Genomic DNA, 23,199 nt, shown 5'->3' with positions numbered 1-23,199 from the left:
CGCAAGTGCACCAAGGGCAAAAGCTGCTTTAAACGCAAAGGATGCTCACACCAAATGTTGATTTAATTTAGTTAATAGAAGTTAATTGATAGAGAAAACTATTTATGACAACATCCTCATTTTAAAGCATTTTTACACAAGTGCCTAAAACTTTTAACAGTACTGTAGCTTTGCAGGTAGGTTTCTTGAAGCATCTTGGAGACGTTGCCACAGTTCTTCTGGATTTAGTCTGTCTCAGTTTGTCCGGTTTCTTCCAGTCATTCCAGACAGACTGAATGATGATGAGATCAGATCTCTGTGTGGAGCAGTGGCTGTTGTCAGACTCCTTGTGCAAAAAAAAAAATCTCACTGTATTATTACAATTAATGGCTAAATGAATGTTTGAAAATGTAAACTGATATTTCCTACTGACACACTACAGCAAAAAATAGAAATAACTGACTTAAAACCATTTTTAGCTGGTGAAAATACTGGTGTTATAATAATTTTGGCCACCATTGTAGATTGTGAATGATTCATCCATGTATATATTTCATTTGTGTATGTATATACAGCGCTGCGTGAAAGTTTGTGAACCTTTTAGAATTTTCTATATTTCTGCATAAATATGACCTAAAACATAATTAGATTTCCACACAAATCCTGAAAGTAGACAAAGAGAATCCAATCAAATAAAGGAGACAAAAATATATACTTTGTCATTTATTTATTGAGAAAAATGATCCGGTGTTACATATTTGTGAGTGGCAAAAGTATGTGAATCTTTGCTTTCAGTATCTGGTGTGACCCCCTTTTGCAGCAATAACTATAACGTTTCTTGTAACTGCTGATCAGTCCTGCACAACTGCTTGTAGGAATTTTAGGCCATTCCTCAGTACAGAACCACTTCAACTCTGTGAGGTTTCCTCCTATGAACTGCTTGCTTCATCAGGTCCTTCCACAAAATTTCATTTGGATTAAGGTCCGGAATTTGACTTGGCCATTCCAAAACATTAATTTTGTTCTTCTTTAACCATTCTTTGAAGAGATGCTCAATTGGGTTTAAGTCAGGGCTCTGGCTGGGCCATTCAAGAACAGTCACAGAGTTGTTGTACCCACTGTATATATATATAGCTACTTTCGTTTAATTTGAACTTTAAGAACTTACTAATACTGTTAAAATTAATCTTTAGCAAAGATTTGTTTTTCACACTGTACATTATCGTTTATTATTGTTACTGACCAGGATTTTATTGTCAGTACATCCCTAAATTTGTCTGTCTGTGTGTTTGTAGGCCATGGTGGGGATCTTGCAGGGGAAGGCTAGAGGAGGGGAGGAGGAGAGCATCCTGATGCACGACTTAAAGCCGTTTCGCATTCTCATCAGCCTTCTTGACAAGCCCGAGCTGGGTACAGCCATTACTACATGATGTCTATGGTAGACAAATGCTTAGACTCACAGAAAGAGTGCTTGCAATTGCCTTGATGCCTTTTTGTCTACTTTATTTAGGCCCAGCAATCTTAGAGGATATTCTGATCGAAGTGTTTCGCACCCTGCACACTCAGTGCCGCGCTGAGTTGGACCTTCAGAACCAAAACCCTTTCAGCAAAGACCAAACTCAGCTTAGCAGGTCTGCACTGCTTTTATCTCACTAATAGTTTTACATTATACAGTTGTATTGCAATATTTTCAGTGTAAATTTATTTTGTGGTGTTGTTTTTCAGCAAACTCAGAGAGAACAAGAAAACGGCAGAGCTCATTAAAACCGCCAACCTTTTGTTTAACTCCTTTGAGCCCTACTATATGTGGGACTATATTGCATGCTGGTTTGAGGAGTGCTGCAGGTGTGTGTGGAATATTGGGAGAAAAATATAATGTATTTTTGTTCCATTCTTACTTAACCTCTTTCTCTTTTTGTAGGTGGACTCGGAGCAGTCATAACCCTGGAAAGACTATGAGCTCTGAGACATCAGCACGCTCATTGGTTGAGTTCTGTGAGCTGGTGGACTTCTTGTTGGACATTGTATCTTTGGTTGGTAAACTTTAATTTAGCAATTGAAATGTTTAGATTACTGCTTTATTATTCCCCATTATCCATTTTCTACTTTTAAAAAGTGACTTTTTGATAGCTAGAAACAGTAATTAATGTAAACATGCTGAGATTTAGATGGTCTAATCTCCATTCATGTTTCTTTATGTTAGTTATTGGCAACTAAACTACATTTTAGTGACACTTGGATTGTCTTAGCCTCATAGTTTAGATATTTTCTACATGTGTACACATTTTTATGTGTGTGTTAATGTCCTTATGAAAGTTTGAGAGATCATCTTGGTCTTAGTTTCTCTAACACTGGTTGTGAATTAACCAATCAGGGTTTCTGAAGTGTGTTTTCTGGCCTCTGCTCTGCTCGCTTCTGTCTGTCTGAAAATCTCTGCTCTCTTTTTCTTCCCTCGAAGCCTACTAGAAGCATGAGGGTTATCTGCCAGGTACGGTACTGCTCTTACTTGCCTCCTCACCTCACCTTCACTTCACTCTAATTGTTTGGCTACCTTCCCAGAAACATCCATATTAAAGTGCCTGTAATCACTTCAAGTTTTCCATTTCCCTCTCCCTGCTTGCTTAAAAAAAATCCTGCATCTCACTCTTGACAAAAATAAATGCCACATCAGCTTCACACCGCTCACATACTCTGATCTGAAATGCCATGAAAACAGATAAGCGGAGTGATACAAAAATTAAGATGTCTCTATGCTGTTATATTAAATTATATTAAAAATGTTATGATATATGATTACCTCAAAAGAATTGCTCATGTTTATCTATGGATGTTGCGGAAGGTAGAACCATAAACTTGCATGTGCTCACCAATTAAAAAGCCTGTTACTCCTTTTTACTCCACACATTAAGCCTAATTTGTTCTTATTTGCTGTTGTAGTTTTGTTAACCATCACTTGTAATGTATAATACTGACTTAATGCAGATATGGGCCTCCTGCTGCCTTAATATTAACGAAGAACTGAACCTCACTCCTGTCTTTTTGTCTGTCTAGGAGACGTACATTGAGATCCAGACAGAGCACCTACCTCAGTTGCTGCTTCGGATGGTTTCTGCTCTTACCACACACCTGCAGGCCCTGGGCCTCAGAGAGCTCACCCACTGTCTGCGCCTCTGCTCGAAGATCCTCAGCAAAGTCCAGCCCCCTCTGGTGTCGCCCCTTGCACTGCCCTCTGGTCCATCTTCTGCCGCAACTCCCCCTTCCGCTAGAGACAAAGATGAGAAAAGGGTGAGAGTAGACAATCAAATTATTAAAACATGTTCAGTGAATACATACTCCAAGCCAATTTACATATATGACTGAATTTCTATATAAATTACATCTTTATCTGTACATTATAAACTTAAGCTAAAGCATACTATATGCAGGGTTTACACAGTCATGGAAAAACTGGGGACAAACATGGAAAAGACATGAAAGTTTTCCATGACGATATAAAGAAATTTTATTTCATGATATCTAAATTAATATATATATATAGCCTACATACACATGTACATAGTTATTTTTTATATAAAAATAAAGCAAATTACAAACCATAAGAAAAAATACAATATATACACATTAATTAAACTTGTTTTTCCCACCTGTTTACGTTCACTTAAGCCATAACCGTCTGTATTTACGTGAGATACTCCACACGATTGACATTTTGACAGCTGTGTGTGTATTTAACAATTAAGGCGCAGGCAGAACTGATCGCAGCGGCCGAGACAGCGCTTCTGTGTGTCTGTCATTCAGCGTGATTCCGCACATCTGTCACTTCACTTACTCCAAGTTAATCGATAACGAATTGTGATTGGATGGTAATTTGGTTCTACGACAAGCTTACTTACCTTTGACTAGGCTGTTCTTGCGTGACAGAACACTTCTACTACTTGCTCTGTCACCCAGTCGTAAAGAAATTTTGAAATACGGGACAAAACATGATTTTTTCAAAACAAGTCGCGACACTAAAAAAAGAGCTGAAATACGGGACTGTCCCGGGAAAAATGGGACGTCTGGTCACCCTAATTATCAGGGTTCCTACGGTCATAGGAAAACCTAGAAATATATATGGGAGTCTTAAAAGTGTGATTTCCAGACCTGTAAAATTCAAACAAACAAATAAATAAATACGATTATTATTATTATTTTTTTTAAATCTTAAAAAGTCATGAATTAGTAGCATTGGAAATTTCAGCTAGAAGTTGCTTTGCAAATGCAGTTGCTGTAATGTATTTTTAAAAAATATCTCTGTCCAGTAATCAAACCTGCAGGTAACAGGAAGATGGACCTCCTTTATTTCTGTAATTTCTATAAACTTTTATTGTAATAATTGTGGGGTTTTAGTGAACATTTTATTATTAATGAATATTCAGAGTTATTAGTATTGTTTTAATATATGTAAATGTTGACTATGTACTCTTCCCTCAGTAGCTGATAAAATAAATCAAAAGAAAGTAATAGAATCCAATTTGAATTTTAGTCGCTTTGAGAAGCTTTTATTCAAACCCAACTAGGGAAATACATTGGCACCAGTGCACAGACAGAGTGTGATGCTAGACTGAAACATAAAACTTTCACTCTCATCTCTGCCCTGTGCTTCATGTACAATTTGTTTAGGCTTTCCTCACAGGGAATATGTAGTGTAGATTAAACAGTAGCTTGACTTTATTGTTCAGGGTTTCAGTGCTGAAATGTACTCTTTTCTTCTCTGACTTTGTACATCACTCAGTACTTTATCTAACTGCCAATATCAACAGTACTCTGTCAACTTAGAATGTCTCTAATTGTTTTAAAGTCTTTGAAAATGGCCTCTACAGCATTAGACTGTTCAAGACAAGCCAATATGGCCTGTTTGTTATACAAGCACTGGCCTGGAAACAACCATCTTTTTGCTTGATGGTGTGTGTCTTCCACTGACTCCCTGCTCTGGGTCTAGTAGACTGGATGGTCCTCCCTCATGACATAAGTTTGTTAGGGTGTGTGTGCGCCATGACCTGTTTGCTACCTTACTAGGACTATGTGTCTCTATCTTAAGTGAAGCTTTATCGAAATTGTGCCAGACTCCCTGGATGGTGCCAGCATGCAGGGAGAGAAAGCAAGGGAATAGGGATGAGACGTTCATGCACAGCTGAGTTCCCCTCTCTAGTGGGAGCCAAGTCTAGCCTCTGAGGCCCAAGAGTCTGTCATTTCCACTCAGGTGAAAATGGCCTTCAACCTCTCAAGCTCTCGCCTTTTCCTCCTCTGGGGCTTATGCAGCACACTGTTTGCCACCTGAGTCTGGCTCTCTGCTACTACACGGTTCTGTGATTGGAACCACTTAGTTGTGGATGTATGAATGTTTTATAGCCAGCCCACAGTGTGATGGGAAGGGCTTCATGTAAAAGTGTAGGACTGCGAGAGATATGTTCTGGGAAAAAAAGGCCTTTGGCAAGCATAGAAATATTTGCAGCTGTATATGCTGTCTCTAAAAGTATATAATAATATAATATATTTTCGACATGATGCAAATAGGAATTTGCAAAACTGCATATTTTTTACAATCGACTAGTTGGTGGGATGCCTGAATGGAAAAAAAAGAAGAAAAAAAAAAAACTTGTTAGTTTGTAAAAAAACTTGTAAAATGTTAGTTTTCTTCTGCGCTGATAGCCTAGTGGTTAGCGCGCTGACATATAGTGCAACTGCACCTCTGGTGACCCGAGTTCGAGTATCGACTCGCGGTCCTTTGCCAATCCCGTTCCCAACTATCCACCCCACGCTCTCCAGTAATTCTCTGCTAAAAGCATGAAAAAGGCCAAAAAACGTTTTTACTTTTGCAAACGGTTTTTACTTTTACTGTGCAAACAGTGAAGGATACTGTTGTCTGCAAGCTAACTAAAAGTACCACACCTGAAAATACAGAAATTAATCCAATATATTTAATTTGACTTTATGAAACTACCTTGACTGTAAAACTGTTTAGGTTTTGCACTGTGGTGTCTTGCTGGAGGGTAATGAATATAAACTTTTTAATTCCCTATCTTTCTCAGACTCTACCAGTCCCCCTTGAAGTCTCTGGGAGCACTGATGTATTTGATGATGGCGAGAATGCTTCTAGCAGCCGGTTGTCAGAAAGTGGATTTACTGACTTCATCCAGTATCAGGCAGAACGTGGGGAGCAACCTGATAACATGCACCATCCAGAAGATGATGCATCCAGCCCTGAAGATGTACCAATTCAACCCAAATCTGGGCTCAGTAGTTCAGCCCACATCAAGCCCCAGGACAAGCCAGTGATGCAGTGCTGCCTTGAGCATTTCCAGCAGTTCCTTTCTTGCCTAGTGAGGCTTTACATTACCCCAGGTGGTCAGACAGAGGCAGGGAAGAGCTGCAGTGCAGAAATGGACACTCTAACTGTGGTGGCTGATAAAAGACGCACAAGTGGGTTTGAGGAGCAGATGTGTTATGAGCAGATGGAGTGTCTGGCTGCATTCACTGCTGCCTGCCAGCTCTTCCTGGAGTGCTCTAGTTTTCCAGTCTACATTGCTGAGGGAAACCTAAAGTCATCACCCATTAGAGAGGAACAGGCAGGTAAAAATGACCTTATGTTGCCATTTCCTAACTTTAACTCTTTACCCAGGTGATATATAAATACAGGTTTTGTTTCACACTCAAAATCCTTTTATGTAGCATATTTGTTTTGTGCCCATGCTTGCCCAACAGGTGAGAGTGTTCAGCCAGTGTTGTGGCTTCAGACCCTGATGGATGCGTGCTGTTCAGCTGCTGATTTCAGTATTCAAGCGGTGGCGATCTCACTTGTAATGGACCTTGTCGGACTCACACAGTCTGTAGCTATGGTGACAGCTGAGCGTGTGGCAAGTCCAGACTCGGGCCAGCCAATGAGTCCGAGCCAGGGGCGTGTTGCAGTGGTGATTCGACCGCCACTCACACCGGGTATCTTGAAGTACATTGCAGAGAAAACCAATTTCTTCAAGGTGTGCATTATTTCCTTACTCAATTGCATTTTTTGTAGTCTCTCCTTCTATCTTGATCACCTCCTCACTTCTTTCCTGTAGAGTGTAGGCCTTATCTTATGGGATCAGTTGGGAGAGGAGACCCCCCAGCACCACAAGCGCAGTGTGGAGCTCTTTTACCAGCTTCACAATTTGGCTCCCTCACCCAGCATTTGTGAAGATGTCATTAGCCAGCAGCTCATGCATCGCGACAGGGTCAGTCATACATGCACCCCTACATACATGCACACCCCACTAACAATTGGCATAGAGTTGCACAACTATACATGCACAGATTTGTTTTCACATCTATTACCAAATTTTATTTTAGAGAATACGTCTGGAGGCTCATGTAAAATTCTCAGTTCTTTGGCACCTAACCAGAGACTTGAATATCACCAAGTCCTCCCCTTTCAATCGGACCTTTGACAGGTAACAGCACTTCTATGGTAGAAGTCATCTAAATATGCAAAAACAATTGTTCAGTCACCTCACCGTTCTCTTTCTCTTGTAGGTCTCTGTTTATCATGTTAGACAGCCTCAGTTATTGGGATGGCTCTGCAAGTGCTGTTGGCAGGGCCTGGCTGAACCAGGTTTTGCAGAGACATGACATAGCTCGTGTTCTTGAACCTCTACTGCTTTTGCTGCTGCACCCTAAAACCCACCGTGTATCCATACAACGGGTTCAAGCACAACGTCACTGGATCCAGGTCTTTCCCAACCCACCGGAACAAGAGTCCTCTGAACCTATCTACATGAGGGATATGGGCTGTACTGAAAGTAAGAGTTTTTTTTTTTTTTAGCAATTTAAAAAGATTTAGCATCTCCATTTTTTTTACCAAAACAAGTTGATGCTAACAAACATGCATTTGTCTCCTCTGCAGATTATAACCAGATATCAGGGGATTGCCACAGGGGTGTCCAAGCGTGTAGCAGATGCCTCCTATTGGATGATATAGAACCCTTTAGTCTGACAGTTAACCCTTTGAGTGACAGTATTTCTCTCTTGAGCCTCAGCAGTGAGAACCTGCAGCTCTGTGGCGAATATCAACCTCCTGATCAGCAGGGGGAGCACCAGAGCTCAGATTCGAGTGTCTCTCAGTCATCCACTGTAGACAATGGCAGCTTTGATGAACTGGAGGGAGGTGGTAGCACTATTAATATATCTGATCCTGTAATTTGTCAATCTGTTTCATTAGAGGAAGAGTCCTTGCATAAGGCAGTGTCTGCTGTGCTTTTTGAGGTAGTGGACAGGGTGGTGCAAATGGTGGAGAAAGAGTCCTCTGAGACACCATCTCCTGATGGCTGGCCTCAGACAGACTCTGACAGTTCCAACTTGTCCACCGATATGTCCAATGGCCCATGCATCACCCTTGCCCCCTTCTCAAACACCCAACCTAGAACGCTCCCAGAACTGGTTGCAGGGGGAACCTTGGAGTTCCTGACTGTGGCTTCAATTGATGCTTCAGGGGAAGAAGAACATCGGGAAGGCATTGCTCGCCATAGCTCCTCTCCTTCGATCATTATGCTGCCCGATGATGGTGGCAATGCTGCCACTGAGCAGAGTCTCCAGGTTGATGACCCCCACCGCAAACGAAGCCACAGCAGCACCCAGCTCAGCCTAAAGGGCAAGATTATGGAGCGTCTGGTTGATAAATCCCCAGGAGCCAAGCCCAAAATCAAAAAGGTCAAGAGGAAAGCTGATGAGAGACGCAAGACCAACCAGGCCGAGAAGAGCCGGCAACCCAGCATCTTCTTTGGTGACAGTCTTGACCTGGAAAACTGGTACAGCTGTGGGGAAGGGGAGGTGTCAGAGATTGAGAGTGACATAGGCTCACCCAGTGGTGATGCTGCTAGTGGGGCAGGAGGATCTCGCACCTCTGGGTCACCTCCTCGTTTTAACGTCCATCCCCTATACCAGCATGTGTTGCTGTACCTTCAGCTTTATGATTCCTCTCGGACTCTACATGCGCTCTCTGCCATTGCAGCCATGCTACGTGCTTCACCAGCAGGATTTGTGAGCGCCATCTCCACCACCAGCATAAACAACACATACACACCGCAGCTCTCTCTTCTGCAGAACCTGCTTGCACGCCATCGCGTCTCTGTCATGGGCAAAGACTTCTACTGCCCCATCCCGCAGGACTCGCACTCCCACTCCTTCCGAAGTGCCATGTTCCTGGAGATCATCATCTCCCTTTGCCTCTATTTTCTGCGCAGCTATTACTCAGCCCATGTGGCCGCCACATCACAGGACCTGGCAGGCAACCACGCCATGCAACTGACCAGCGTGGAGGTGTTGACTTTGCTCTTCAGTGAGCTCGTCAAAGTCACTGGGGGCTCAGCCAAGGGCTTTGCAAGCTTTATTTGTGACGTATTGTCCAAATGCAAGGTGCAGAAGGTAGTGCTACACTGCTTGCTTTCCACCATCTTTAGTGTACAGAAGTGGCATGAACACCGTGTCCGTGGAACCAACGTGGCTGCGGTTGAGGAGGGCCTTTCAGAAGACAGCGTCATCAACCTGTCAGAGGACCAGTTGGACAACTGCAGCGCCATACAGTCACAACTCTTGCGTCTGCTGCAGAGCGTGGTGGTGTTGGAGCACCGTGTGATGATCCCAGTGGAAGAGGGTGGTGAGGGAGTTCCAGGGTCGACTGGGTCTAGTGGAGGACCTAATGGCCCCGGGGCTGGGTTTGAGCTGATTGGAGGCGAGGTAGAGCATGTCAACCCGCAACAACCTATGACTTCCCTGCAATACCTGCATGGGCAACCCATCACAGCTCAGGGCATGTTTCTGTGTGCTGTGATTCGAGCCCTGCATCAGCATCATGCTTGCAAGATGCACCCACAGTGGATTGGCCTTATTACAGCCACTCTGCCATACATGGGAAAAGTCCTTCGGCGAGTAGTTGCGTCTGTTACGCTTCAGCTGTGCAAAAACCTCGACAACCTTATCCAGCAATACCGCTATGAGACGGGCCTCACGGACACCAGGTACTCATCCACTTCAGTTATGTAGCAGAGAAACAGATTCATATGGCAAAGCGTGTTATTATTTAAATCTTTAAAACTGTTAATAAAGAGTATAATCACAAACTAATTGGTTATTTTGGCTTGAAGTCATGTGGTAGTATATTTACATCCACAAGAGGACACTGTTCACCATCAGTTCCTCAGTTATTGCCCTAACAATGTCATGGCAGGCTTTAAAAGGCACTTTAGGGAGTATAAATTAAATACTATGCACTTTTGAAGTACCCGTAATACTTCGTTTATGAAGATAAATGTGTTTGTGTGTACGCTGTGTGTATTTTTAGGCCCCAGTGGATGGCACTGTGTATCCCTCCTGACCTGATTCTGACTGTACTAGAAGGAATGACAGCCATAATCCATTATTGTCTGCTGGACCCAACATCACAATATCACCAGGTGAGGGAGCTAGCTAGCCATGTTTGTGTTTCATGGCTCCTAAATGCTGAATGTAGTGGACAAAAATAAGTGAATTATACTTTTATATACTGTATGTATGTGTATATGTATGTATTTATAATAATGAATGCATTATTTTTTTCAGTATTAATTAGTGCTTACTGCTTAGGTGTGGGCTTTGAATTAGAGTTTTTCTTAATCTTTATGTGCATGCATTCCTCAGCTGCAGGCAAATGTAGATCAGAAGCACCTTGCAGAGGCCCGTGCAGGGATTCTCTCCATCTTGCACACCATTATGTCCTCTGTAACCCTGCTGTGGGGCGTTCTCTATCTGGCTGACAGTTCTGACAGGCCAGCTGAAGCTTCAGCCTGCTCCACCTCCAATATCAACCTAGGATCCACAAAGGTACCATGAGGAGACTGGACTTGTGTCTTGAGACATGTGATGACTGTGCTTTAATGCTTCTTGTAGTCCATGTGCTGTGCTAACTAGAATTGTTTTCATGGGTTGTTCACAGAATCTCAGGCAGCAAATTCTAGAGCTGCTGGGTCCAATCTCAATGAATCACGGGGCTCACTTCATGGCCGCTATTGCCTATGTGTGGAATGAAAGGAAGCAGGCTAAAACTTCATCCAGGAACAAGGTATGACCTACACCAGAAGTCAGTGGTTAGTTTTGTACCTTGACACTACAAAACAAACATATTTCATCTGTGTGCCTGTGTTTTAGGTAATTCCCATAGCTAGTGTTTTTTTTTCTGTCAATATGGGGTGCTGTGTGTACATTAATGAGGAAAAAAAATTAACTTAAATGATTTTAGCAAATGGCTGCAATATAACAAAGAGTGAAAAATTTAAGGGGGTCTGAATACTTTCCGTACCCACTGTATATTTATTGAAAGATCACAAATTACCAGTTTGTGATTAAAAAAAAAGAGACGTCATTAACTATAAAACACATTTTATTGGAATGTCCTTTTTAAACAATATTAAGCAACATTTTATTCAGAAACCTCATTAATGGACATTCGTTCAGTAAGTGCCATGCGAACTGAGACGGTGATACAGACAGTGAAGGAAGTCCTAAAGCAGCCTCCAGCCATCGCCAAAGAGAAGGTATAGCAACAAATACACCCGACTACTCTTGTAATTCATCTCCAGTCACTGTCTGTTACTGCTGTAGGTTTTAAAGGTGGCTTTAAGACTCACCTTCGCCTTTCTTCATTTTACAGAAGCATCTTTCCCTGGAGGTCTGCATGCTTCAGTTTTTCTATGCCTATGTGCAGAGGCAAGTGAACTCTACTAATATCAGTATATGCCAAACGTATTGTTTAAATTACTCTGTCAGTCTCACTGCTCTTTCCTTGTCTACTTTAGAATTCCAGTGTCTAGTCTGGTTGATAGCTGGCCATCACTCTTGGCATTGCTAAAGGACTCTGTCCAGCTCAGTCTGCCTGCTCCAGGACAGTTCCTTATACTAGGGTAAGTGCTTTCTCACTAGCACAGCCATACTTTAATTTTGAAAGTACATTCATTTAGTGGTTTTACTTATAAATGGTGGCAAATGAAAGAGAATGAATGTGTCTAATAATAAATTATATGAAGTAAACCCTGTCATAAATGTAAAGTTTACCCAGTGGTTTCATTTTGAAAATAGACACATATACAAGATGTTGATTTGGTCACTTTAGGTTATGCTAATATTTCCACATAGTGACGTAGATATGTGGGGGTGTGTTAGAATGAGTCGTTTTAGGTAGAACTTATATAATTGCTATATCTGTTACATTGTTGTTAGAAAATATTGTTAAATTATTGTATATCATTTTCTTTATTTATTGAAGCTTTATTGTAGTTATTGTTTTATTGTTTATACATTTCTACACATAAAAATAGCATTTGCTGCTGATGTAAAAAAAAGAAACAGTAAATAGACATATACGATTACAGTAAGTATTAGAAATTAATTTTAATGTTTTCTTTAGTGTATTGAATGAGTTTATTCTAAAGAATCCCACCCTGGAGAGCAAGAAGGACCAGCGAGAGCTACAGGTGACATTCACTCACTCTCCACCCTTACTTCCATTAAAAGTACAATGTTTTTTTATATGGTTTACATGGTTTGACTTGGTGTCAGCTCTTTCTCTTACATGTTTTTTTTTTTTTAATTCCACATTAAATTATAAAACCATGATTCCACAGGATGTGACCCATAAGATCGTAGAGGCCATTGGCACGATTGCAGGCTCATCCTTAGAACAGACCACATGGTTGAGGCGAAACCTGGAGGTCAAACCCTCCCCTCAGATCTTGGTGGACGGGGCCAGTCTGGAGGCCGATGTCGAAGGTCAGTGACTGTATCAGTGTTTATGCAAGGCATATCCCATGTACGTCGACTCATGTTTGCATGCACATCGGCGTGAGTGTATGGCGAGTCTCTCACTAACACTGTGCATTTCAGATCTAATGCTCACAGTGATGGAGGCCTCCAGCTTCACTCCATCTGTGTACAGCGTTCACGCCCTCACATTGTTGGCTGAGGTAAACACAGAATGTTAAATCCACACTCATTTCCTTCTTTAAATACACAGAAAAGCCAAATCTACCACAGTTGGTGCAGCAGATAACATTTGTAGGGAAACTGGAGTGTAGCATTGGTATCAAGCACACCAGGAACATTCACAGGTCACCAGAGAATGTCCCCTGCCTGCCCTGCCCTGCCCTACTTGTCTTGTATTTTTGCTTTGTTGTGTTAATTTGGCTTTCTGTGGTTTGCATTAATATGCTCATGTATGCATGGGTGTCTTTGCAGGTCTTGGCTCATCTATTAGATATGGTCTTCTACAGTGATGAGAAGGAGAGAGTGATTCCTCTGCTGGTCAACCTCATGCATTATGTTGTGCCCTATCTGCGCAACCATAGGTATTTAGTCTTCAAAATCCAAAACTTGTAGACACAGGATGAGGAATTGACAGTTAATTGGACACAAAGTTGCTGAAGCTGCTTCAATATCTTGGATTTTGTAATTCAAATATATTAAAAGGATCAAGATCTTGTTGCTCTGTCCTCTTTTCCACCAGTGCTCACAATGCCCCCAGTTATCGTGCATGTATCCAGCTGTTGAGCAGCCTCAGTGGTTATCAGTACACCCGGAGAGCTTGGAAGAAAGAAGCCTTTGACCTGTTTATGGATCATACGTTTTTCCAGATGGACTCCTCTTGCGTCAGCCAGTGAGTACTGTACAGCACAACATGTCCTTTCTTCTTGTCGCAGTGGTTTTACTGCCACTCACACAGGGCAATGTGACCTCTAGTTGACCACATCTCTCTCTTTCAGCTGGAGAGCAATCATAGACCACCTGATGACTCATGACAAAACCACTTTCAGAGACCTGATGAGTGAGTCTATCCTTTCTACTAAATGTACTATCCAGTTGCGCCCATCTTATTGCTTTATCGCCATCATCGAGCTGATGTTTTTTTGAGCGTTGTAGAACTTGCTAACATTTTGTATATGTGCAGCCCGAGTTGCCGTGGCTCAGAGCAGCTCTCTGAGTCTTTTCACCAATCGAGATGCAGAGCTTGAGCAGAGAGCCATGCTACTCAAACGACTGGCCTTCACCATCTACAGCAGTGAGGTGGACCAGTACCAAAAATACTTGCCAGACATCCAAGGTACACACATCCATTGATTTCAATGGGGATGGTGAGATATGTGCTTTTGGGAAAACTAATATGCTATTTTTATTTTGCTTGACTTCAAACTAACTTGGCTCTTTCCACACCACCAAAATCAAGGGCCGAGGCCGATGTCATGCAGACTTGCCTGTAAAATTCTAGGGCTGTATCCCTAGACACTATGAGCACTTTGTTCACTAGAAGTGCTGTGGCATTCTCTGATGAGATACGGGAATTCATTTAGCATGACGCTCATAGTGTATAGGTATTCTCAAGCGGAGGTTGAGTGCACATTGGTTGTACACTTATTATTGCAGTGCATTATGGAATTGAATAAGTGCATTTGTTAATGTCCACTATGGTTTTGGACACTACTACAATTGGCTGCCCCCATAATGACTGCACTATAAGTGTATAGGCAGCAGTTTTGGACACTGAAAATAATCCTGAAGACCTTGGTTCAGGTGTGTTTATTTTGGATTGGACCTAAGCTCTGCAGGGTAGTGGACCTCCAGGAGCAGGACTGGACACCCCTGTTCAAAATGTATCTTATTCATTTCTAAATGTCCAAGTTTTGATGTGTTGAAGACCCTACAATTGCACTAGTACCCTGTCAAAGCATAAAAATAAGCTGTAAATAATATGTTGATGTGATTTCAGAGCGTCTTGTGGAGAGCTTACGACTCCCTCAAGTGCCCATCCTCCATGCTCAGGTCTTCCTCTTCTTCAGAGTGCTGATACTGCGCATGTCCCCCCAGCACCTGACCTCACTCTGGCCCACTATGATCACTGAGCTGGTGAGGATATGACACACCTTGCACATTTACATATTACATATAATCATAAGCAAGCTGTAAGCTCTGATTCTGAAATAACAGAAGTTCCTGCGGATAATTTAAAGAGGAATAGTTATTTTGTGGACTTTTTTTGTCTCATTCCTTTTGCACAGTTCAATAGGCTTGTTTGTTTCTTCCTTCAGGTTCAGGTTTTCTTACTCATGGAACAGGAACTCACTGCAGATGAGGACATCACCAGGTACTCATTATTTAAGGCTACGTTTACACGACAACGATGTAGTCAAAAACAGAAAAGTTTTTCCCTTGCGTTTTTAAAAAGTTTCACGTATACATGACAACGTTTTCAAAACGATTCGCGTTTACACATATCCGCGAAAACGGCCAAAAATGCTGTATTACGTATGCCAGGCCAGTAGTTGGCGCTGTCACCTTGTTAGTAAACAGTACCTGTAGGGAAGTGATGATTATATGTTGTATATGTTGCGTCTTTGCTGTTGGTTGTAATATTGGTGAAGTAAATCCACACTTTGCTGAAGAAGCGTTAGCAAACTCTTAAGCAGCAACGACAGTACCATGTACTCCACCATTGTTTTGTATGTTTGTTCGCGCTTACCTTTAAAATCGACACTTACTGCGCATGTCTACATAACTAACACGTACTACGCACGTGCATGACGTCACCGTTTTCAAAGATTCCCGTATTGGGTGTTTACACGGAAATGATAACGGTGGCGTTTTCAAAAACTTGCACTTTGAAACCCATTTTCAAAAATATGCGTTTTCAGTCCCCAAAACGCTGTTGTCATGTAAACGAACAGGCAAAACGTATAAAAAGTTTCCAGTTTTTTGGCTGAAAACGTTGTTGTGTAAACGGCCCCTAAATCTGTAGCAATCAATATTTTAGCTGTTTTATCTTTTCGTTTTTGTTTGAGAAGTAGAATCTTGTACAGTTTAAGACATTATGGGTGATTCTGTGTGTTGAATTCTGATGTGGTTTCTGGTTTCTCCAGGACCTCAGGTCCCTCTGTTGTAGGGCTTGAGACAACATACTCAGGGGGCAACGGCTTCTCTACCTCCTACAACAGCCAGCGCTGGCTTAACCTCTACCTGTCTGCCTGCAAGCTGCTGGACCTGGCCCTCGCTCTGCCCTCTGAGAGTCTGCCTCAGTTCCAGATGTGGGTGTCCTTACACGTTTTTACACACTGACTGTTTGAAATGTATTTTAGTACAAGGCAGCAATGTTTCTTGTTGAAAGGTAATGGAATAGCTGTTTCTTTTGTTTACACTAAGCTCATGAGTGCTGTTCAGTTAGTTCAAGTAGATTCTCAAGACTAAGTCTGTGTTTTTTTAAAAACCTCAGTTTAGACTGTTCTAGCACTCTCTGTTTTTCTTCATGGATAAAATTTATTACAAATATTGAGCATATTTAATGTGAAAGACATAATAATACTCTATACCACAGGTATCGCTGGGCTTTCGTCCCTGAAGCCTCGGATGACTCTGGTCTGGAGGTCCGCAGGCAGGGGACCCATCAGAGAGAGTTCAAGCCCTATGTTGTCAGACTGGCCAAACTGCTGAGAAAAAGGGCCAAGGTAATACTACCATATAACATTTGACCTACATTTAACGATGGAAATCTATTAAATCCTGTCCTATTGGAGCCTTATTATTTTAACAAAAATTAATTCCACATTATTAGCATAGGGCCTATATATTATTCAGTAGATTTGCTAATGCTTTTAAGCCTAGGATGTTCATTAACTCTCATGGGAATACCTCTATTATCTCTAGAAAAATCCAGAGGAGGACTGCTCCACACGCACTCTGTCCTGGGAGCCCGGACAGCTCCTGCTCACACTTTACGTGATCCGCAGCATGGAGCAGCTCCTCCCTTTCTTCAACCTTCTCAGTCAGGTCTTCAGCAGTAAAGGAAACAGCCGCTCAGGACCATATCACAGCCCCACTCCCAGAGACAGCCCATTACCTGGCAAGGATGGCAAGCTGGAGAGCCAGAAAGTCTTCTGGAGCCGGGCCAGACAGAACATTGAGGAAATGGTTGAGAAGGACTTTCTTGAGGGACTCATCAAAACGTGACCTGACATGAACAAAAAAGTGAAAACTATTGAGCTATGGCCAAAACACTAACACCTCACCTTTTAAAAATGGAAGAGAACAAACCAACAACAAAAAAAAGAAGTTTGTACATTTTTTGCTTTTCTAATTAATGCTATCCTATTTAATTTAAAGTCTTTTACTTGTAAATATGGCCCATTGTGATTATTTCTTTCATTAGTTTGAGCCCTTAGGATAGTATGATGATACTGTGCCATTCCATATTGTGGTGACTTGCCTAATAAAGAGACATATCATGTGAATTTAAAACATTTTTGAACTCCCTCATACACAGAATGGCTTGTAGCAGACCTCATGTCCATAACTAATCAAACTTGCACTAATGTTTATTTCCTTTTGGATTAGTTTTCAATGGTGTCAGCAAAAACCTTTTGTGTACGAAAAAATATATACATATAGGTGGACAGTTAAAAGTCATGTTGCTTTGAAAATGATCAAAGCCATAATGAAAATATATATTGTTGCTTAGAGTAAATGGGAGAGAGGAAATAAAACCGAAGTGTTTCACATGTGCCACAGCTGTTTTTCTTAAACTGATCTAATTGAACAAACGAAAAGGAACATTTGCTCAAATTCGCGGAGGTGGTGGATTATGAATGTGTAAAATGACAACAATGCACCATTATAATGACGTAAGTACAAATAAAATAATTATTTAATTTCTTTATTCATGATATTTTGTAGTTTTTTTTATATAGCCTAATAAAAGTCACACCAAGCAGATGACAAACTTGATAAGGAAATTCATAATCTCTGATGATAGTAGCCACTGAACTAATCCTTGAATGGATCTTTTGGTTGAACTGACTGAAAGGATTCGAGGCTCTAAAATGAATAAAAATTCCCACCATAGCAATAAAAAGCACATTTACATTGGGCGCAGATAGTAAAACGCAATCTGGGTTTTTAATGACGTGTGACATGACTCATACGTAGGGGCGGAGTGATAGCACAAATAAATAAATGTCGAGTTCAGCAGGGACCGCGGCTTCCCGTTATCGCTGCGTTTCATCCTCCTAGTTCAGCAATTGTCCGAAACTGGACATAGCCACGGGGTGAAGGAAAAGGAAAGCGAGCGTTTTTTAGAGATGAGGAGAACAACGCAAGCCGCTTGAAAGTTTGGGTGACTGCATATCCAGCGGGGTTTGTCAGGAAGATTAATCCTTGATCTGGAGGAGGAGAGAAGGACGACTGGTCGAGCCGAGCATCATCGTAACATCCTCTTCCAATACAACGCGCAAAAAACGAGGAATATCTTTTAAGACTTTATAAAAACTGTCTTTTATAACCGTAATGCTCACCGTTTACTCTTTATAAATTACTATTTGCGGTTGAAATACTCGTTACGCATCTCTTATGCTCCCGCATCCCCACGAGGCGAATACACGGCGCAGGCGTTGACCTTAAATATATATTGTAGTAAACACAGAGTGTCTCTCTGTATGTTCTAGTATTGCCTTAAATATATCCGTTGCTCATTATCCATGATAAAGACTTCATCTCAGCTTGGTCTTGATAACAATTACATCATATTAATATCGCAAATTGTGCTCGAGAATCCATTTTAAAGGGCCTTGTGGACGCTTTGGAACAACTCGACGCGTCTCTTCATACGGGAATAAGGGCGTTTGAATCCGCGAGAGAAGGAAGATGTCGGGTCAGACTTTGACGGACCGCATCGCCGCGGCGCAGTACAGCCTCACGGGATCCGAAGTGGCTCGTGCAGTGTGTAAAGCGACCACGCATGAGGTGATGGGACCTAAAAAGAAACATCTCGAATGTAAGTGGGTTCAGGTTCAGATTAAACCTTTCTTTGCATTGTTTATGCCTATCAAATATACCTACACTATGGGTCTGGTCACCTATACACATATTATTGGTTTATCTGCCCAGCATGTTCATGCAGTGGCTCCTCAAAGGTCATCAGATACCACTGAATCGGTTAGAAAGGCCTTTGCTGCTGTTTTGGTGTCAGTATTGTGGAATGGGGATAAGCAATTGCTCTGTGACTAATGGGCCCTCATTTCACAGTGTGTCTGTCACTAAGCAGAGAGACACCAGAATGAACAGAGAACATGGCTTCCGTCCACTGTATGGCCTGGAAAGAAAACAGACTATTTATCTCACTCTTCCAAGTAATTTGTTTGGCATGTCATTTATTTGCTGTGAGGGCATTTTCATGCATTCATATTGCAAATTACGTCTATCTATCTATCTATCTATCTATCTATTTTGAATGCAGAGGTATTTTAACTATATACTGTAGAACCTTTGTCTCCTAACTGTAAGTTTACTGTAAGTGTAATCAGTGTTGATAGCATGATAGGAAGTGCAGTCAAAGGCTAAAGTAATCAACCTCCAGCAGCAGGTGGCCTGGAATGGTTTTGGCAGCCCCTGTGCGCTTTCATTGCCTCTCAGATTCACCCCTGCTGAATTATACATTCCTCATTCAGGTCAAAGGTGAAGATGTCACCAAGAACATTAAGTGGAGCATTTGATACTGACGTTTGACCCTTTTGAAATTCTATTAAGTGTAAAACTTTAAGTGTAAAGTCTTATTGTGACTTAGTCTTAGTATCTAAGTGTAAAACTTAGTTCTATTGTGTGTCATGTAAAAGAATCTCACAGATTGACAAATATGCATGTTATTTACCCAAATCTCGTCCGCAGTTAGATACAAAACAGACAAACAATCTGCCAAATTCAACAAGAGTTGTGTATTAAAGTGCATGTGATATTTAAAGTAAACATAATACAAAGGTTTTAAAATGGGCTCATGTTGAAATTTGAGCGCTTTCTCTTTGTAATATGGCACATTGTGTTAAATCAATGGCTTTCAAACAGTCCTGATCAGCATCACAAAAGGTCTCCATTTGTGGCAGGTGTCCCAAGCTCCTATAAGCACTGTGACATACCCACATCTTTCTCAGAGGAGCATGGGTAATCAGAACACGTCAATTAAACCAGAGATAAGCAATTAAACTGCGTGGATCAGGACAAAATCACATGGTTGAAAGCTTTTATTTCTTTGGTTTCCATCCATGTGATCTTCCTGTGCTGAATATTTATTCAGTTTATTTATAGTTTTAAACCATTCCGTATTATTTTGTATGCACCATTCAGCATTCAGTCAGTGCGCCAGCAATCTCTTTATTGTGCTGACTCATTAGTTCACCTCCCATTTTGTAATGTACACTCATTTCAGTACCATAATATGGCTTGTTTTGATTTTTTAGATTTTGTGTGTACTGTATGTAATTCTTTAGTATTTTGATATATATATATATATATATATAAGAAATTAACTTGCATTTTGCCTGAATGGAATCAGGCATGGAGGGCCAGACCTGCTGGGTGGATTGTGCTGCTGAATTGGTGCACATAGAGACTTTTGTTTCACCTCATTTCTGAGGTTTACAAACTCTCCCTGGGCTTTTTATGCAGTTTATTATCTCAGTTTTATGTTGAGTGACAGGGGAAACTGCACATATGTTTATTTCAACATATCTTGGGCATATTAAACGTTTCATTATATCAGGTCTGTGTTTGGAACTGTCTGCCTCATTAAGGGACACCAGAAACAGCAGTAGCCATGAAACAGTATGTGACTGACACTAAAATGTCTCAGTATCATTGCGTTAGATAAAGAATTATCAAACCAACTAGCATCTGCAAACAAATGATGCTAGAGCTGTACTCAGAACTAACTTCACTTTTCTCAACTATTTTTGGAATTATGTCTTACCAGCTGGTGCTAAGGTGATTTTAGTAGATATATGAAGTAAACGTTCACACAGGTGTCCTAGCAGTAACCACATGTGTTAATCATTAGATTAACTATGGATATGTTCTACTCAATACCGCTGTTCGGTGAATTTTCGCAGACAAAATCCAGTCATTTCAATAGGAATCCATTTGATCGTGAATTTTACGTGAGGATAAAAAGTTTTCCATACAGATTTTGCATTGATTTTAATTGGTCATTCATATTTAGCATGTTCACTAACAGAAAGCTGTTAGAAAGTGACAAGCTGTGCTTATATCGCTACACTTTTGACAACAAACAACCGATTTTTTTGCCCAGAAAAAAATATCTAATGTGATAGAGCCTAAAAACTGTTTTAGCCAAACAGAAAATGTCCCAATACTTATGAATGTGAACAAACTGTTTTGTAAAATTACTGGATAATAAGCACTATTTTGTATAAAGTTAAAACAAGGAGTTAATATTGAGTAACTTAGTGCCAGTAACTTACTGCCAGTACTAACAGTTTCTTTATGTTTTTGCTCCACCAACAAAAATGGTTTCAAAGGAAGCCCAGCAGAACTGTTGTGCATCGTCTTGTAACACAGTAGCTGTGTTTCGGACCTGAATCAGTGTTTGTGAATGACAACTGAGTGAACGATTCAAAGACTCAAAAAGATAGCCACTTGTTTCCTTCCTGTATGATTTAGCATTTTGAACAAATCAGTTTAATGAATGATTACAATAGCTAAGTTTCCATCACCCTCTTTTAATGTGCATTTTGAAGTATCGCATGAGAAACGAGTGATGGAAACGCAAAATTTCGAATAAAAATCCCTTAATTCGCTAAAAAGTTTTTACACTTGCTTGAGGTGGTTTTTGACTTGTGTGAAAAAGGGTTAATGTGAATAATGGGAGATGGAATGCATTTTGCGAATAAATTCCTCCAATCGCATCAAAAAAGTCATGTGACTTTGCACTATGGGATGGCAAATCCTGACTAACCAGCGGACCGATCTCATTCCACAGCATCTGAAATGTTGTTATGGTCATTCGTAAATGCCCGAGCAAAGTCTGTCATCAAAGTATTCCTGTACAATTGCCTCCCAGAAATGTCTTACACGACTGCATTCCCAAACAGCAGCATCCACCTCCGAAAGCAATGCAAGGCGCAAGTAATTTATTATATATGAAAATTATTATATTCAGTAGCTTCTCCTACTTTTTTTTTAGTGATTTATAGTGCCAGTTTATCAGGAACTGACTATTTTGTTCTCTTTGACTCGTTGAATGGAAACGGTGCTTGTTCGCAAATGTTTTATGAAATATTCCAATTTTGCGCACAAGTTAAATTTGCATGTTTGGATGGAAACCTGGCTAATGATTCACTCATAAAGACCATCACCTGTCACCACCTACTGGTTTATCAATGTAACATGCAGAAAGATTCACTAAAAAACACAGGAATGCACAAACGGTGGAGTACTACAAACCGTGAAACGTCCCAGTGCTGTTGGATTATTATATAAGCATTTTATAGCTGAAATTTCTGCAAATATTAGCAATGTTAGGATGCTTAATTATTTGAATTATATGAAAACACGATGTTTGCATTGGCTGCTGACTGGATATTTTGCTTGTTCTGCTTTGTTTAGCATAATCTCATTCTAATAGGATGCATGTTTGCGGTACTATGTATATTTATAGATGAGTCAGCCAATCAAGGAATGAAAAATATTCATAGGCATCTGGTTCATTCATGTTGATACTATTTGTGGAGACCGAAGGTAGAATGGCCATATGGGGCCAGACAAACTGGGCAGGGTGTCAAGCTCAAACTTACACTTGAGTTTCAAACATCAACAGTATAATGATAAAAATTAATTTGGTCTAATAACTTATTAGGTTTGCCGCGATAGACGGTGTTGACGGTGATACCGGTGTTAAGCCACAACACCGGTTACGTCACTTGCCCACCGCGTCACCGACCCCCACCGTCGTTTTGATTTTTTTATAGTAATAAAAATAATTTAGTTCAGTAAAAGAACAGACACTACAATTAAAAACTGAACGCGGCTCATAATGCAGCGTGCCGAACGACAGTTGCATCACAGATCAGATCAGATTTCACGCTCCGCCCCCGCGGTCCGGTGTTGTCACACGTCGATTAACCGGTGGGAAAATTTCCTCACCGTCACAACCCTAACCATAAGGAGCTATATGACTGACTCTCTGCTAGACGAGAGGGACTAAAGGAGAAGGAAATCATTAATCTGAGTTTCACAAGAAAAATGAAGAGGCTATTGAGGCCATCAGGGTGTCATTTCAACCAAAGTGCTGATTTAAAGAGCTTCTCTTAAAGCTTAATCAGTGTAAAATTTACGTTAGCTTACGAAATACATTAA

General features: G+C 40.9%; 2 protein-coding genes across 9 annotated transcripts in view; both read left to right on the top strand.

Moving 5' to 3' along the window:
• Positions 1–17,428, top strand: part of LOC107716858 (protein dopey-1-like) — a 25,143-nt gene extending 7,715 nt beyond the window's left edge. Inside the window, 30 exon segments of the mRNA XM_016523465.1 lie at positions 1,275–1,389; positions 1,490–1,610; positions 1,705–1,824; positions 1,901–2,012; positions 2,438–2,467; positions 3,031–3,264; positions 6,051–6,591; positions 6,724–6,995; positions 7,077–7,229; positions 7,345–7,445; positions 7,528–7,793; positions 7,898–10,007; positions 10,331–10,442; positions 10,666–10,848; positions 10,961–11,111; positions 11,452–11,558; positions 11,675–11,730; positions 11,820–11,924; positions 12,428–12,494; positions 12,645–12,789; positions 12,904–12,983; positions 13,255–13,364; positions 13,523–13,672; positions 13,779–13,840; positions 13,964–14,116; positions 14,780–14,916; positions 15,099–15,154; positions 15,927–16,091; positions 16,379–16,508; positions 16,708–17,428. Coding sequence (XP_016378951.1) covers positions 1,275–1,389; positions 1,490–1,610; positions 1,705–1,824; positions 1,901–2,012; positions 2,438–2,467; positions 3,031–3,264; positions 6,051–6,591; positions 6,724–6,995; positions 7,077–7,229; positions 7,345–7,445; positions 7,528–7,793; positions 7,898–10,007; positions 10,331–10,442; positions 10,666–10,848; positions 10,961–11,111; positions 11,452–11,558; positions 11,675–11,730; positions 11,820–11,924; positions 12,428–12,494; positions 12,645–12,789; positions 12,904–12,983; positions 13,255–13,364; positions 13,523–13,672; positions 13,779–13,840; positions 13,964–14,116; positions 14,780–14,916; positions 15,099–15,154; positions 15,927–16,091; positions 16,379–16,508; positions 16,708–17,010 — 6,447 coding nt within the window. The 3' untranslated portion in view covers positions 17,011–17,428.
• A 581-nt stretch (positions 17,429–18,009) lies between these two features.
• snap91a (synaptosome associated protein 91a) overlaps positions 18,010–23,199 on the top strand; it is a 71,169-nt gene continuing 65,979 nt past the window's right edge. For 7 of the 8 annotated variants that reach the window (XM_016523458.1, XM_016523457.1, XM_016523456.1 and 4 more), the window contains exon 1: positions 18,700–18,829. In XM_016523458.1, coding sequence (XP_016378944.1) covers positions 18,700–18,829 — 130 coding nt within the window. Of the gene's footprint in view, positions 18,830–23,199 lie in introns of all 8 variants that reach the window. The other variant, XM_016523455.1, reaches the window with a different exon arrangement.

This window comes from Sinocyclocheilus rhinocerous, unplaced genomic scaffold, assembly GCF_001515625.1.
Source record: "Sinocyclocheilus rhinocerous isolate Xijiao unplaced genomic scaffold, SAMN03320098_v1.1 scaffold300, whole genome shotgun sequence".
NCBI classification, from domain to species: domain Eukaryota; kingdom Metazoa; phylum Chordata; class Actinopteri; order Cypriniformes; family Cyprinidae; genus Sinocyclocheilus; species Sinocyclocheilus rhinocerous.
Note: the sequence above shows the minus strand (reverse complement) of the source record. Positions and strands in the feature narration are given on the sequence as shown.